Genomic DNA, 15782 nt, shown 5'->3' with positions numbered 1-15782 from the left:
ACGCATCCGCCACAATATTGGCCTTACCCGGATGATATAAAAGTTCACAATCGTAATCATTTAACGTCTCAATCCATCTTCGTTATCTCATGTTCAACTGTTTCTGATCGAGGATATGTTAAAGATTTTTGTGATCTGTGTACACAGTACTCTTGACCCCATACAAATAATGTCTCCAAATCTTAAGCGCAAAAACAACGGCCCCCAACTCTAAATCATGAGTTGTATAGTTCTGCTCGTGAATCTTCAATTGACGTGACGCGTACGCAATAACTTTCTTTTGTTGCATCAAAATACAACCAAACCCTTGACGCGAAGCATCACAATAAACAACAAAATCATCATTACCCTCAGGTAGTGACAATATCGGAGCGGTAGTCAACTTCTTCTTTAAAATCTGAAAAGCAGTCTCTTGTTCATCCTTCCACTTATATTTCTTCCCCTTGTGCGTTAAAGCAGTTAGAGGTTTTGCTATACGAGAGAAATCTTGAATGAACCTTCTATAGTAACCTGCTAATCCTAGGAACTGACGAATCTGAGTAGGAGTTTTTGGAGTTTCTCACTTTTCAATCGCCTCAATCTTAGCAGGATCAACTTGTATCCCTTGTTTACTAACAATATGTCCAAGGAATTGAACTTCTCGTAACCAGAATGCACACTTAGAGAACTTAGCGTACAACTCTTCTTTTCTTGTAACAACCCAACCCGTATTAAAACCGGCCCATAAAATTTTTTCTTTTTAATACGCGTTAAATAATACTTTAGGTCCCATTACACAATTTTCAAAACATATTTGTTACCAAAGTAAGTTCAACAAACTTAAAACATTCATTAATAATTTAAACTCCCTAATACAATGGTTCATTAATTAAATCGTAAACCGGTTATAATCATTATGACCCGACTAGTTACGTTTACACAAAACCGAGCATGGTGATTTGGGACTACGCTACCCAAATCCTAATAGAGTCCAAAAGCATGCCTCTAAAGCAACTACGCAAGTCCACTAGTCCCCGCACTTACCCGAGCCGCCGCGTCCATGCAATCTATAAAAATGTCAACAACGAGAGGGTAAGCTAACGCTTAGTAAGTGAGAATATACTACATACATATATATGCATAAAATGGACACGCCACATAAATAAACAAATACCGCATACCGAAGCATCCAAGCATATAGGCAAGCTAATCTAAGCATACCGTACAATCACTAAGCAACAAGCTAACAACATCAACAATGAGTAAGTTCACCAACGACAATGTGAACAAATGCCAATAAACTACACCCGGAGGGTTAGCTACATCACGACGATACAACATTATACGTATACAATATTTAACATGCTAAACAATTACAAACACAAGATGGCTAACCATAACGCTATGGTGCTACCAGCTCGTGGTTCACACCATACGTATTTGAGTCATACTCTTTTATAGAGCTACCGGCTCGTGGTTCACACTTCGACGCTACCGACTCGTGGTTCACGCCTCGTTTTATAGTGCTACCGGCTCGTGGTTCACACTCGATGCTACCGGCTCGTGGTTCACATCTATTTTTATAGTGCTACCAGCTTGTGGTTCACACTCGATGCTACCGGCTCGTGGTTCACATCTATTTTTATAGTGCTACCAGCTCGTGGTTCACACTCGATGCTACCGGCTCGTGGTTCACATCTATTTTTATAGTGCTACCGGCTTGTGGTTCACACTCGATGCTACCATAACATCCACAAACAAATACGCCATAAACATGAACGCATAATTATTCCACTCACAATATTAACCCATCGCCATTAGGGTTATATAATCCACATCACCCCGCCCATATGATAACGTACACACAAAAGTGTGCACCTCGTCAAAGGTGGTCAACCAAAACGCACAACCGTGCCAATTGGACCTATACACACGTCCATCAATCCACCTATATGTGAAGTGAGCTCTATAACGGAGAACCACTTCACCCGACCCGCACTCATCCTACACATACATATGCACATATGATATTAACACTCACCTAGTCGTCTTGATGAATGCTTCTAAGTAATCCGCAATGCTCCAAATGGAAAGTACCTATTCCATTATCACAAACACAACAACACAATTAGGGTTGACTTACAAACCAACCCAATTGACACCTAGTGCAAATTCGACCCATTTGCACTTCCAAGCACGAAACGCGCCCACACTAACCAATATCTACTAACACGAGTGAAAATGGTCCTAACACACCGATTAAGCCCGACTACAAGTGTTAAACACGTGTCATACCCATTTTGACACCAAAACCCTAATTTGACCCATTTCAAAATTAGGCAACCAAACACACCAAAATGTGTTCCAACACTTCCATAATCACTAAACCTAATGATTAAACTCACCATCAAACCCTAAACAAGGCCAAATCGTCAACCGACCCAAAACCCACCAAGTGACAAGAATAACAAGTCACCATAAACCCATTTCATCATCTAAAAGGGTTTCTTAACAAACTAGCTCAAAGCCATAAATTGAATATCAAATCTAAGCAATGAAATTTGGAGTTTGAGCTTACCAATACCACCACAACGTAGCTAGGAGCGAGATGAACAACTATAGAACCCGAGCTTTTGCGAGAATCCGACTCCTTCTTCTCCAAATCCACCTCTCTCTCTCTAAAACTCTCCTCTCTCTCTAAATAAGGTTGAGAGTGTTTTTGGTTGGTGAAATATGATCCAAAGTGATCAATGGATCATCCTTGAAGGCTCCAAACTGGCACCCAAGTGAAATTACCATTTTGCCCATTTTTAACAAATTAAAACAGCTGGCTCGACAGACAGTTTGGACTGCGTCCCAAACTTTGGACGGTGTCCCACCTTTTGTTGCTGGACGGCGTCCCCCCTATCGGGACGGCGTCCCACCTTTTGTTGCTGGACGGCGTCCCGACCTACTGCAAAATCAGAAACAAAAACAGGGTGTTACAACTCTCCCCCACTTAGAATCGATCACGTCCTCGTGATCTTCTTCACTTAACCAAACGGACCACACTCCACGGTCCTCAAACATATGTCCCAATCCGACTTTCCTAGGTGACTCTTCCCAATGAATCACCTTTAACAACTAAAATCGTCACGCGCGATTTATCATTCCACAATTCCGAGCACTAAGACCATGCTCATTCCCTAACATGGGGAAAACTCAACCAATCTCTGACCGAGATATCAAACCCCTAGCGTACCATTACCAAGTACAATGCTAAGGTAACCAAGTCGCAATCCTAAGGTCAACAACCCGAAACGATGAAGACCGATCCAAACGAATCTTTACGGATAACACCAATCACTAACATCCCTTGTAGTGCGTAATACGACCAATACACAACTACCGTAACATCATAACAAACGGTTTAAACCAAAAGCGCCCAGAACGACTATGGCAACGCTAGTCCTAAGGTGTACAAAATCGGCTATTGTCACACCCGTGACAACATGTGAGCGAAACAAGGCTATCGCATCACAAATCACACCACACGGTCCTCACGACCCCACCATCGGTGTATAAAACAACCGATAGTTCCCACAACACAACTCAAGAATGGTACTCTCATTTCCCACCGGTACTCGCATTTCCCGATAATGTTATGCCATGCCGACATAACACTACTCTCCTGATGAAGTCAGCGGACCCCGAAGGCCATGCTTCACCAATCTCAACACCGGATGAAGTCAGCGGACCCGAAAGTCATGCTTCACCGATATATCACCTCGCTCATGATGAAGTTAGCGGACCCGAAGATCATGCTTCACCAATCGCATACTCCCATGATGAAGTCAGCGGACCCTAAAGGTCATGCTCCACCAATCAACAACCATGATGAAGTCAGCGGACCCGAAAGTCATGCTTCATCAGTCACATACGCACTTTCGGCCTCAAATAACGAGTAGTGCAACATCGCGCTCTGTTACACTATAGTGAACCCTAGCGGATACCACTAACCATCCACAATCGAGCAAGAATCACCTATATCGAACATAGGTACCAAACAATAATTCTCCAAAAGAAGGGGGCTTTCTTTGATCTATTTTGGGCTATTACTTCTCCCAGTGTCCATTTAACCTTGATTAGGGCCCAAAAGCTAACCCTTAAAACCCCTAACTAGAGAAATACACTCATTTATCCTCCCTTAACCCTAACCCATGAAATTTGCAGCCACATATCATCATCTTCATCGTCAATCATCATCACCATCATTCTCCATTCAATTTTGATTGTTTGCTCTTGCGTTCTACACGAAAGTGCTTCCTTTGATCGTGCTCTACACGCTAGTACTAATTGATTGTGTTTCTAAGGTATAATTGAAAACCCTAATATTATCAGATCTGATTTTTGTTCAATTACATAGTGTAATCAAGTCTAGTGCTCAATTGATGATGTTTTGTGTTATCGTTTATCGTTTAATTGATCAATCGTTGTTGTTGCATGAAAAACGAATTTGAATCTTGTGAATCTGATTATATGAGTTTATTTACTGATCATATAATGTATATAGATGGATAGATCTCAAAAAATTAATAAATTTGGACTTTGGATTTGCATGATTTCGTTACCGGATGCTTAAGTTATGATTTATCGAAGTTTTGTTAGGGTTTCACATGTAATCCGAATTTTCTGAGTTGCATGCTTTGTGTTTTAGCTTATGAAATGTGTGCTACTGTATTCCTTATAAAAAGTTATGCAATTTAGACTAAATATTTGCGTCGAAAGGTTATGTAATGGTCCCGATATGATAAAACGAAGATTTGATTTGTAAAGTATGCTGAATCTGTTTTTAAGTTTACATAAAAATTGCTAGAACAAACTAGGAATTGATTTAGACTTTGAGCTTCTGGAATATGTTAGTCTAAGTGTTTATTGACATGTTTCATTTGTATGAAAACTTGCGAGAACGTGATTTGCCATGAGTTATATGCTTATCTTTGTGATGTGTTCGATTGATGCTCAAAAACTGATGAGTCTGTAATGTTTTGCAAAACTGTACAAATTGGCTAAAGCAATGCTTCTGATTATTTTATCACTAAAATTTTGAGATGTTATGAGATCACACCAATTGGCCGTTCGTCAAAATCTATTTTCTATATTTTATGAAAAATGTTTAAAAACTGACGCGCGAGCAGAAATTTCTGTAACGAACCTGAACTTGATCCTTTCTGATATTGGACTTTTATTTATCGTATGAGGCTTTGGCCGGACTTTTTGGAATTAATTTTAAGTGTAGTTATGATCTGGAGTTGTTCATTATTTAATGATTTATGTTCTATGAGCTATAGTTGGATCTTTCTACGACATACGAATTTCTAAAGCATGCTTTAAGGTGCAAAAGTGCAACATGCTTAATTATGACTTGTAAAGTGATACTTGACCTAGGTTTGACTTATTGATTATGTTTGTATGACCTACTGAGATGTTTGACTTTAGTTGACCACTTTGACCGAGTTGACTTTAGGGTTGACTTTGGTTGACTTTTGTTACCTTGCTTGTTTTAGTTGGCTTTTACTCGTTCGTTGAGTCAGTCTGAGCACTAGGACTTTGCGTACACTATGGGTTGACATTATGACCTATATGTGTATACTTAAGATGACCTATTTGACTAGGTTACATTGTTCGATCGTGATTGTTCGACTACAGTACGATTTGCTAAGATATCTCTCTCTACTTACTAAGGTGAATTCATAGCCCCTCTTTATTGCTAGCAAAACTTACTTACTTTTGGAGTGAGACACATGCTATTTTTACTTTTTACAACTTAGACACAAGTACCAAACTATTAAACTGTGATATGTTGGGCTATGACCAGCAAGTCCCCAACCGACAAGTATGAACAATAACTTGTCACGGGGCAAACTTGAAAGTCTAGTCTAAATGTCAGTACAAACTATTAAACTATGCTATACCCGGCTATGTCCGACTAAGTCCCTACAGTGATATTTTTAAGTGCTGCGACACGCTTAATTATTGGGGGTAGGCCTATCGGGAGTAACGTCCCCGATACATTTGACTAAGTCTTTGTATTACTTGATAATGAAATTTAACTGACAAGGAGAACTAACTTGTCATGGGGCAAACAACGTTTAGACTAAATATCACGCATTGACATAAACTTTTGATCTTGCGAGATCAACTTTAAAGATCTTTGTGATCTTCCTTGAAAACTTAAGATCTGTGTGATCTACTTTACAAACTAAATCTTTTGGTCTAAAAACAACGATAACTACTTTTGTTAAACCTATGAACTTCACTCAACCTTTTTGGTTGACACTTTAGCATGTTTTTGTCTCAGGTGCTGTTTGATTCAAGCTTTCTTATCTACTACTTATGTGATGCTACTTGGACTTAGGATCAAGAGATATCGCATTTATTATTCTTGCATATGAAACGAATACTTTATTGTAATTTCCATCATTGTAACGACATTTCATTTTCCGCTGCGTACTCAATAAAGTTTAACTTTATCATTTAGTATTGTTCTCGTATTATAATATGTTGGTTTATTTGATATCAGTGACGTTTCTTCCAGACCCTATTGGGAGGACGTTACAGTTTGCGTGTATTGTACATGTTGGTTGCATGTATGTTAAAACAGGGGTACTTATTATATAGACGTTAAAGTTTAGTTACCAGGGTGCTCAATCTTGTAGAATAATTTAATAAACGTTTCTGGATGAAACAACTGAAATCTTGTGATCCACCTTTATATACAGATTATGCGCAACAATTAAACTATGAACTCACCAACCTTTGTGTTGACACTTTTAAGCATGTTTATTCTCAGGTTCCTAGAAGTCTTCCGCTGTTTGCTTATACGTTATACAAGCTGTGTGCATGGAGTCATACATGCTTTATTCAAGAAAACTTTGCATTCACAAAATTATCACCATGTATCTTATTTTGACTGCATTATCAACGGATGTAGTATTGTAAAATATTATATACGGTGATTGTCTATACGTAGAAATCATCAGACGTCAAAAACCTTGGATTTATATATTCATTTATGGTGTGCTTTTTCAAAAAAATGCAATGTTTACAAATCGTATCATATAGAGGTCAGAACCTCACTATGAAATCAATGAATGATGTATTCGTCTAAAGGGATTTGGAAGGATCATCATAGAATTTGAATTCATTAACATCTTACAATATAAATTATAATTTCTTCATTAAGTATAAGTAAGTTAATCCGATATTATTAAGATGGGGAAATAAAGTACCTAATTCAGATTAAAGATAAAATGTATTTAAAACTATTACGTTAGAATGATGATATGAGTTGTTATGGTGATGAAACATATATTTTCTGGTAGAAAATACACCCTAACCCGTGATCGAGATGATGATCTCGATAGGGTGGTAGACGAATTTTCCATCGAACGATGAACGGGATATATCGACGCCGAAGAGAAAAAACCAATGAGGAGCTGCACGTAAAAATCGTGTTGTTGATAGTTATGTTCTGATCGTATAGACGATTGTGGAGAAGCAAGGATTCAGCACAGGGATGGATACCGTATGCGTTGGGGGAGGTGACTTCTTGAAGTAGGTTTTTGCCCCATTTAGATGGGAATTAGGGTTTTTGTGACTTGTAAGTCAAGTCAACGTACAAGCTCTAATTAGAAAAACCATACATCATCCTACGGTGAATTACTCATTTTAAGAAAAGATGTATGTGCATATAAATATTTTATCTTCTTAGTCTTTCATGATCCATTCATCTTAACGCTACTAGTAAAGTCTTGTCTTATGCTATAAATGCATAAGGAGGTAAAGAGTAAACGACGCCGCATGACGAAGCCTTCTTAATTTTGCACACCTCATTTCATATAAAGTAGAGTAGTCTAGTCAAGATTCAAAAAATGAAAGAAAAAAAAAAAAAAAAAAAGGGAAAGAGAGAAGTCTATTAACAATAATTTGAATGGAATTAATTATGTGAATGGAACTAATAGAAGTTGAAAAATAATTAGTTGATTTATTATATGCATCAATCGTCGATTTGATTTATTATATGCATCAATCGTCGATTAAGTGCTACAAGATGAATAATACATGTATACTAAGTAATTATTTATAAATATATTTAATTTGATTGAAGTGATGGTTAATAAACCCGTACAATATTTTTAGAACAATTTGTCATACATAGTACGGAGTATTTATTATGCAAATTAAAAAACATAAAAAAGTGTACGATACGCGATTATTATTTTAAGTTTTCCAAGCTTCGTTAGAGCATTCTCAATGGTATTATTCATACATTGCCAATCTCACTCGGTCACCCCCCAACTTTGGTATCATTGGCAGTATCATGCCAAAGTGTAGCCAATCCTGACTAGTCATGCATTTAATCTATTTCAAGCATAACGTATCATGAAGGAATTGAGAAAAATCATTTGCACATTTTGCTTTTAAATTTGAACTCTATAGTGTTTGAAGAAGAGTGTAATGGTTGAAAGCGATATTGATGAGCTAGTGTTAGGAAATAAATGAGAAGGAAATGATGATAATATGTTAATACAAAAACACATATAATACTTTTAAACAAGGTTGCAAAATTCGCTATTCAGGGATTAATCGGTCGGGAACTTTGGAAAGATTAATCGGTAATTCCAGGATTAATCGGGTTGTACTGTATACATTTAAATATTAAATTTAAAAAATTATATGTGTAAATATAGGAAAAAAAATCATAAATATAGAAATAAACTTTAACAAATTGTATAAAATTATTTATTTTTCTCCAAAACTATAAAGTTTTAGTTTAAATATATGTTAAAATAGTAACCATTTTTGACTTTAACGACTTTGGTTATTAAATTAAATTTTGACTCATGAATTGAATTTTTAAAAATCGAAACGAATTGCTCTTAAAATGATTAATCGAAAATTTATGGACTAGTAATTGAGTTTTTAAAAACATTGCTTATAGAAATACCCTAAATAAATATAAATATAAATAAATATTATATTAAATTAAATATAAATATAAATATAAATATAAATATACGGCGATTAATCCACACACGTCCCACTTCATTTGATTCCTTCTCTTTTCACTATTTTCACTAGGTTTTTTTTTTTGTTCCTTCTTTACTAGTATTCCCCATTCCCCGTAATCCCAAATTCCCACTAATAATTTTACAAATTGTTAGCGTTCATCTCAATCAACTAAAATCAAGTATGGGGAGAGGCAAGTTTAAGGGAAAACCTACTGGTCGCCGTCAATTTTCAACTCCTGAAGAGATGCGTATGTTGTTTTTTTTCTAATAATCATCTATACATACATATTCCTTTTTCTGTATTTATATTATTATATGATCTGCATGTGTAATTATCCTACAATGAAGTGGATTGTTACAGTTACAACGCCGAGTCGAGTTTATTTATAAGGTATTTGTTCATGTAGGGTTTAGATTCAGGAATTTGCTGATATTTTTGAACTTTTGTATATCAGTAACTGAATTTATTAACAATTGAGATGAATGAGATTTGGATTTTTAGTAAGCTTTTTGTATTAGTTATATTCCGATTCCGATTTCTTCGAAAATAATGGTGTGATTGGTGGTGTGTTGTGGAGACTGATCTAATATTGGAGTAAAATGTTGGTGTTGATGTTGGTTAAGGGATTAGGGAGTAAAATAATTATACGGAGTAGTGTCCGTTTTTGGTGTTTGATAATTGGATTTTAATTTTTGATATATTTTGCAATTTTAGACACTTTATATGTTTAGTTGTATATATAAAAGTAAGTGACTGATATTTTGTTTTATTGATGATGGCAGTTGCAGGAACTTCTTCTCGTCCTCGTACGTTCAAAAAGGTGATTCTACGTTTAGTTAAATTTAACAGAGTTGAGCCTTGAGTTTATTTGTGACTTTATTTCCTTTGTTAATAATCTATGATCACTTGGTTGTTTATGAACTGGTAAGCAACCCTCAGATTCTAGTTGGCTGATTAACTTGTTCAATCTAACTGAACTCGTGGTTGAGTGAATCGATTGTCCCTGATTGGGATTTTGGAAAGCTGATGATTATGCACCGAGAATAATGATGAATCTCATTTTATAAATAGGCGTTAAACAAAGCTAACATTTGCTTTGCATATTTGGTAATGTATGGTTACATTAAAATTTATCAGGTTTGCAATGGAGTGTAGTTAGTATTTAATTTATCTTTATTTTTGAGAAGTTTAAAAGGACTATTGTAGTTGCAGCACCTGATATAAGTTTCATGTTAACAATCATCGAAATATGGTGCATGACATGCCGTACAGGAAGGCGTGTAGCTATATCACATCCAAAAACAATGATGTTTGTTAGATGTGTCCAAATTTTTAGTGACACTCATGTGTAGTTTATCTATGTAAGGTTGACACTAGCTCATAAGTTCCATTAAAAAGAAGCGTTAGCTTTGGTTAGTATTACGTAAACGATTTAAGCACATGGCATGCTTTTATCACCAACTAATTGAACATGCATAAATACCTTATATTGGATTTATGTGAATTGAAGGAAGCATAGCATACATTTGTATATTTAAGCATCTACATCTCACATTTATATGAATGAAAATTAATGCTATGTATTCATGCAATAAAAGTGAATGAAAGAATAAACATACTGATTACTACAATGAATATATATTGCCTTCATTTGTTTAGTTGTTTTATAAAATAATTTGGAGCTGCCTAATACTTGATTTATCAGGAAGAAGAATTGGACATTGAAGAAGAAAGATCTGATGAAGAATCTGAAGAGTCGTCAGATGAAGAATCTGATGTCAGTCATCTCTCTTTCTCTCTCCCTCTCTCTCTCTCTCTCTCTCTCTCTTGCTTATTTTTATGCATACAACACAATTCTGCTCATATTAAATAAATCTTCCTCCAGGATTGGTACAGTTTGTATAGAATAATTATTTTTCCATCTTTTGGGTTATATAGCGGAAGAAAGGAACCCAGGGTGTTATTGAGATTGAGAACCCTAATATGGCTAGGCCGAAGACTTTGAAAGCAAGAGATGCTGATGTAAGTCAAATATTAACATATTTTCCTACTTTAAGTTTTTTCAGATTTTATCGTGATTGCTCATTGCTCTTGTTTTTCAGCTGGAAAAAACTACTGAACTATCAAGACGTGAGAGGTTGGCATTTTTTATTCTTTCTTTTTCTTCATATTTAAACATCAAAGGTTAGCTTGTTTTAACTGTATGTTATATTGCGGGTTGAGTTGTTCTGCTACAATTTTTTCCTGCCGGTCCTACTGAACTTTACAAATATATTTAGTGTGTTAAATAATCATGTAGGATATTGTATCAGCATTTAAATACACTTGAGGCGACTTTCAACCCGTTTACCTAATCTACGTATAGTTGCGGGTTTTTACTTCAATTGTTTGGCCCACTATCAATAAAGTACAAACGGATCTCACCAGCGTTCATAGTTGATTAATCTTAATGGTATTTACCAAGAGTTGGGTTTCGCTCTTGCTGTTATAGTTCGTTTTTTTTTCTTTTTCACCTCTGCGACACATCTATAAACACAACCCGAATTGACCATTTTTCCCAGTTGAGTAATGTTACTGGTTTTTATTAGGATTGTTAAGTTAATCTCATTATCTAAAAGTCACCCAAGTGCTCATGTAGTCATGTATGATTAGAAGTAAGATATTCTATATATTGATATTTTATTTTTATTTTGCAGGGAAGAAATTGAGAAACAGAGGGCTCATGAAAGGTACATGAAGATGCAAGAACAGGGGAAAACAAATCAAGCAAAGAAGGACTTAGGTGAGCGTTTTAAATTCAGTTTTACTGTTACTTTAATAACAACGAGAAGGAAAATTTCTTTTTTAAAAGCAATAGCATTACTATAATGATGACCTTGTATATATTAGTTGATTGTATTGGTACATTATGAGAAATAGTGCTGCAATAGCATTACCTTTAATAATGACAACATAATAATGAAATCTGACGTGTTCTGAAACCAATACCATAAATATAAAATATTACTAGTATCTTTTCAATTTTCCAAGGAATAAATAAATTTTAGGATATCCATATATAAAAGTTTGTTGCCGTATACAAGATATCTCATGCTCCGCTTTTCGTTGACTAAGTGATGTAAATAAATAATGAGTACTAAACACAAACATTATTTTTTTTGAATTGAAATCCAAGAATACTAGAAGGTCGTATAATTTTTCAGAAGTCTCCTTTTATTTTGTCACCATCGAGTGTATGCTAAAATTAGATGGATATGCATGCATTTCAGTTGACTTCAATACAGTTCTAAATGTTCATATATTTTTTTCAGATAGAGATCTTTATACTTGTTTTTTTATGTGCCTATAACGACCACAAGCACCCTTTTTCATGATTCCCCTTTGTACTATTCTTCTTCAATCCAATTCTATATATATGCATGTATCTAAATCTGACAACTCGGTTATGCAATGTATTTGCAGAGCGCTTGGCTCTTATCAGGCAACAGAGGGCTGAAGCTGCTAAGAAACGGGAGGAAGAGAAAGCTGGTAATCTTCTAAATCTTGTTACTTATTAGTGGTGGTGTTGTACTGTTGTTCTACTCACTCATGAATTGGGTGGGCAATTTGGGTTATCTTTTATCTCATAATGGGTCAGAATGGTGACATAAAAGTTTTTTGCTTATAATTTTAAAATCTCCTAAATTAGTTCTTTCCAAGAAATGGACTATCATGGTAGGAATATCACATCTTTAATCATATATAGTACCTGTGCAAAAGGCCAACCAAATACAGCAAGTGTTACCTGAGATGACCTTATTAATTATTATCTTTTTGCTTTGTTAAACATGGAAACCGACACGTCTCTTATATCCACTTGGTCTTATGTTTTCAGCCAAAGACCAAAAGAAAGCTGAAGCAAGAAAGTAAGACGGTTTGGGATCTGTGAAACGATTGTCTGATACAAGTAGTTTTCATATTACCAAATGTTAAATTGGTTTAAAGTTGAAGATTTATATTTCGCCTAATTTGGCTTTATTGTGGGGAATCTGTATTTCGCAATTCTAACCATCTTGTTATGTTTGAAGTAAAGCAATTCTGGTACTTTGTTTAAGGCATTCTGCTGTTATTTATTTTGGTTACCTGAAGTTGCTTTCGGAATGTGAAATCAATTTTGTGACTAGTGAAATTGACGTATACCACACCTTAAACGTCATTTATGGGCTTTCTGGAAGTTCTATTTGAAGCTTTCAAACGACTCATTTATTTTATGATTTCATTAAAACTAATGAATAAAGGGTGGCACGTTCAGCTGAAAAATTTATGGTGTATTTGGCTTAAAATTGATTGTCACTTTGTTGGTTAGGATACTAGGCTTATAACTTTTTAGTTTTTTGACTTTTTCATAGTTTCTTGCCATTTAGAATACTAGGCTCATCATGTCTGTACTATATTCTAATTTTTCTTTCCTAGTGTTCAAATGAATATGTATTCTACTATATAACCATAACAGTGAACCACATTTAACTATTCTAGTTATGTGGGAGACCGGGAGTATTTAATTTTAAGATTTTTCTATTGTTAGTTCTTAAAGCTATAATTATTTAAGCTTTAACAGTGGTACATGGAAGTTAGGAGGGAAGTTATTTAGAGTGGTTATGAAAAATGTACAAGTGATATATGTCCTAAAGTCCTAAGATTATGGCTCTGTTTAGAAACATATTTTATTTTATTTATATTTTTTTGGGAAAAGAAAACACGAAAGAATATGGTAAAAATGCATATTTAATTAGTAAACAATTTTTTTTTTTTTAATTATTTAAGGGCTCTTTAAAGATTGTTAGGCAATACATCCATGGACCATGATCCATCTATCTGATATGTCTGGCTCATCTGGAGACGTTAATTATTATTAATAGTTGAAATACAAATCAATGATTTAAAAATAAGACACACAAATAATTTAAAATAATCATTTAACGGTGGTTAGAGTTACATTGATTAGATTAGATAGAGTAAAAGATTAGATAGATTAAAAGTAAGAATAAATTAGATTAGATTTTATATTTATTTTGTGTAACAACTAACAAGTAACTAAACATTCTAGCTTCGCCATTGATACTTTCAAGGCCCATTTTCGGATCGTAAGCAAATAACTCAAGATGCAACTTTTTACGGAGTAACTCTTTAAGTTAGAGATGAACAAGAAAATATCATAAAGAAGGGGCAAAACCTAAAATATATTACAAAATCTTCACCACGATATCATATCATTAAAACTTCTACAAAAACCCTAAATTAACTTACAAATTAGCAACACCCTGATTTCTTAACCTCAGTTACATCATCTGTACCTCCAACGACATTGATCGTTTTTCCTTTAGGTAACGACATTGGATCATTACCGATATCTAGAGCCTTCTTGCTCATCACATGATAAATTCCTGTTAATAGTTCTGTAAAAGCGTTCTCAACGTTTAACGATTCAAGAGCAGATGTTTCCATGAAAAAGTTATTCTGTTTTTCGCAAAATGCCTTTGCATCATCCGTTTGAACAGCCCGTAAGTGACGTAGATCAGCCTTGTTCCCTACGAGCATTATCACAATGTTTTGATCCGTGTGATCCCGAAGCTCTTTGAGCCATCTTTCAACATTTTCAAATGTAACGTTACGTGTGATGTCGTATACAATAAGTGCACCTACCGCTCCTCGATAGTATGCACTAGTTATTGCACGGTACCTATATTTGGTTGGCATATAAAATTGTACATCAAACTAAAAAATGATAAAATGCATTCAAAGATCCAATTTAAACAATGTCTTAGGTAGATAACTAACAAAAGTGATTGTACAAATTTACTAACAAGGTGTGGTGAAATACCTTTCTTGACCGGCGGTATCCCAAATTTGGGCTTTGATAACCTTGTCATCGACTTTGATGCTACGTGTGGCAAATTCGACCCCAATGGTGGATTTACATTCCATACTAAACTCGTTCCTAGAAAATCGTGACAAAAGATTGGTTTTACCGACGCCAGAATCACCAATCAAAACAACCTTAAACAAGTAATCATAGTTGTCATCCGCCTCCATATAGATCTCTCGTGGTGCTAAAAGGAGATCGAGACCTTGTTCATGGAGAAGACGAAAGAGATTCGACGAAAATTGAAGACAGAGATTGGATATTCGATAATATATGATGTTTTGTCTTATATTTATTCTTAGTTTACAAATTAGATTATCATTGTATAAGCTCTATATGCACACATTAAAGAGATGCAAAAGAAACTAAAGGTCTAAAAGTGTTGCGTTTTAATATGAATATGGATGTTTGAAATGACCCAAACCCAACTCGAACCGATTAGAGCTAAAATTTTGGTGATAGTTGTTTACTAATTCTTCTCGTTGCTGGATCTAAGGGCAATCATCCTATAAATAAACTTGTTATGTTTAAATTATGGGTAGAATTAAGTGATGTTAAAATTATAAGTTTTAACCTTTTTATGTATCTCAAGCTCATTTTAATAAATGTAAGTTTTACTATTGTATAACCTTTGATTTATCATCGTACATGATATAAGCAAGTAACGAGTAAGGGAAGGCTCACTTTGTTGGAATAAAAAGCCCAACAAAAATTTTCAAGAAAAAAAGACACGAAAGAAAGAAAAAAAAAGATAACTACTTCGAGACAGAGGAAAAAAAATCATGAAAGAAAATGAAAAGAAAAGAAAAGCATATGAATGAAAATGATGGAACTTTTAAATTTGAAA

The 15782-nt window shown here is 34.8% G+C and overlaps 2 protein-coding genes across 2 annotated transcripts; one reads left to right on the top strand and one right to left on the bottom strand.

Annotated features, from left to right (window-relative positions):
* The first annotated feature begins 9075 nt into the window (after nucleotides 1–9075).
* LOC139862761 (uncharacterized) lies at nucleotides 9076–13160 on the top strand. Its single transcript, XM_071851386.1, has 8 exons — nucleotides 9076–9280; nucleotides 9816–9853; nucleotides 10739–10810; nucleotides 10972–11055; nucleotides 11136–11170; nucleotides 11730–11815; nucleotides 12496–12561; nucleotides 12908–13160. Exons 1-8 carry the CDS (start codon nucleotides 9214–9216, stop codon nucleotides 12940–12942), a joined length of 483 nt encoding a protein of 160 aa, XP_071707487.1. The 5' UTR covers nucleotides 9076–9213; the 3' UTR covers nucleotides 12943–13160.
* A 1162-nt stretch (nucleotides 13161–14322) lies between these two features.
* LOC139861955 (ras-related protein RABA1f-like) lies at nucleotides 14323–15281 on the bottom strand. Its single transcript, XM_071850482.1, has 3 exons — nucleotides 15267–15281; nucleotides 14894–15099; nucleotides 14323–14752 (listed from the first exon to the last, which is right to left on the bottom strand). Exons 1-3 carry the CDS (start codon nucleotides 15279–15281, stop codon nucleotides 14323–14325), a joined length of 651 nt encoding a protein of 216 aa, XP_071706583.1.
* Nucleotides 15282–15782: the final 501 nt, after the last annotated feature.

This window comes from Rutidosis leptorrhynchoides, chromosome 8 (genome assembly GCF_046630445.1).
Source record: "Rutidosis leptorrhynchoides isolate AG116_Rl617_1_P2 chromosome 8, CSIRO_AGI_Rlap_v1, whole genome shotgun sequence".
Classification (NCBI taxonomy): domain Eukaryota; kingdom Viridiplantae; phylum Streptophyta; class Magnoliopsida; order Asterales; family Asteraceae; genus Rutidosis; species Rutidosis leptorrhynchoides.
The sequence above is the reverse complement of the archived record's forward strand: the minus strand, read 5'-3'. Positions and strand labels throughout refer to the sequence as shown.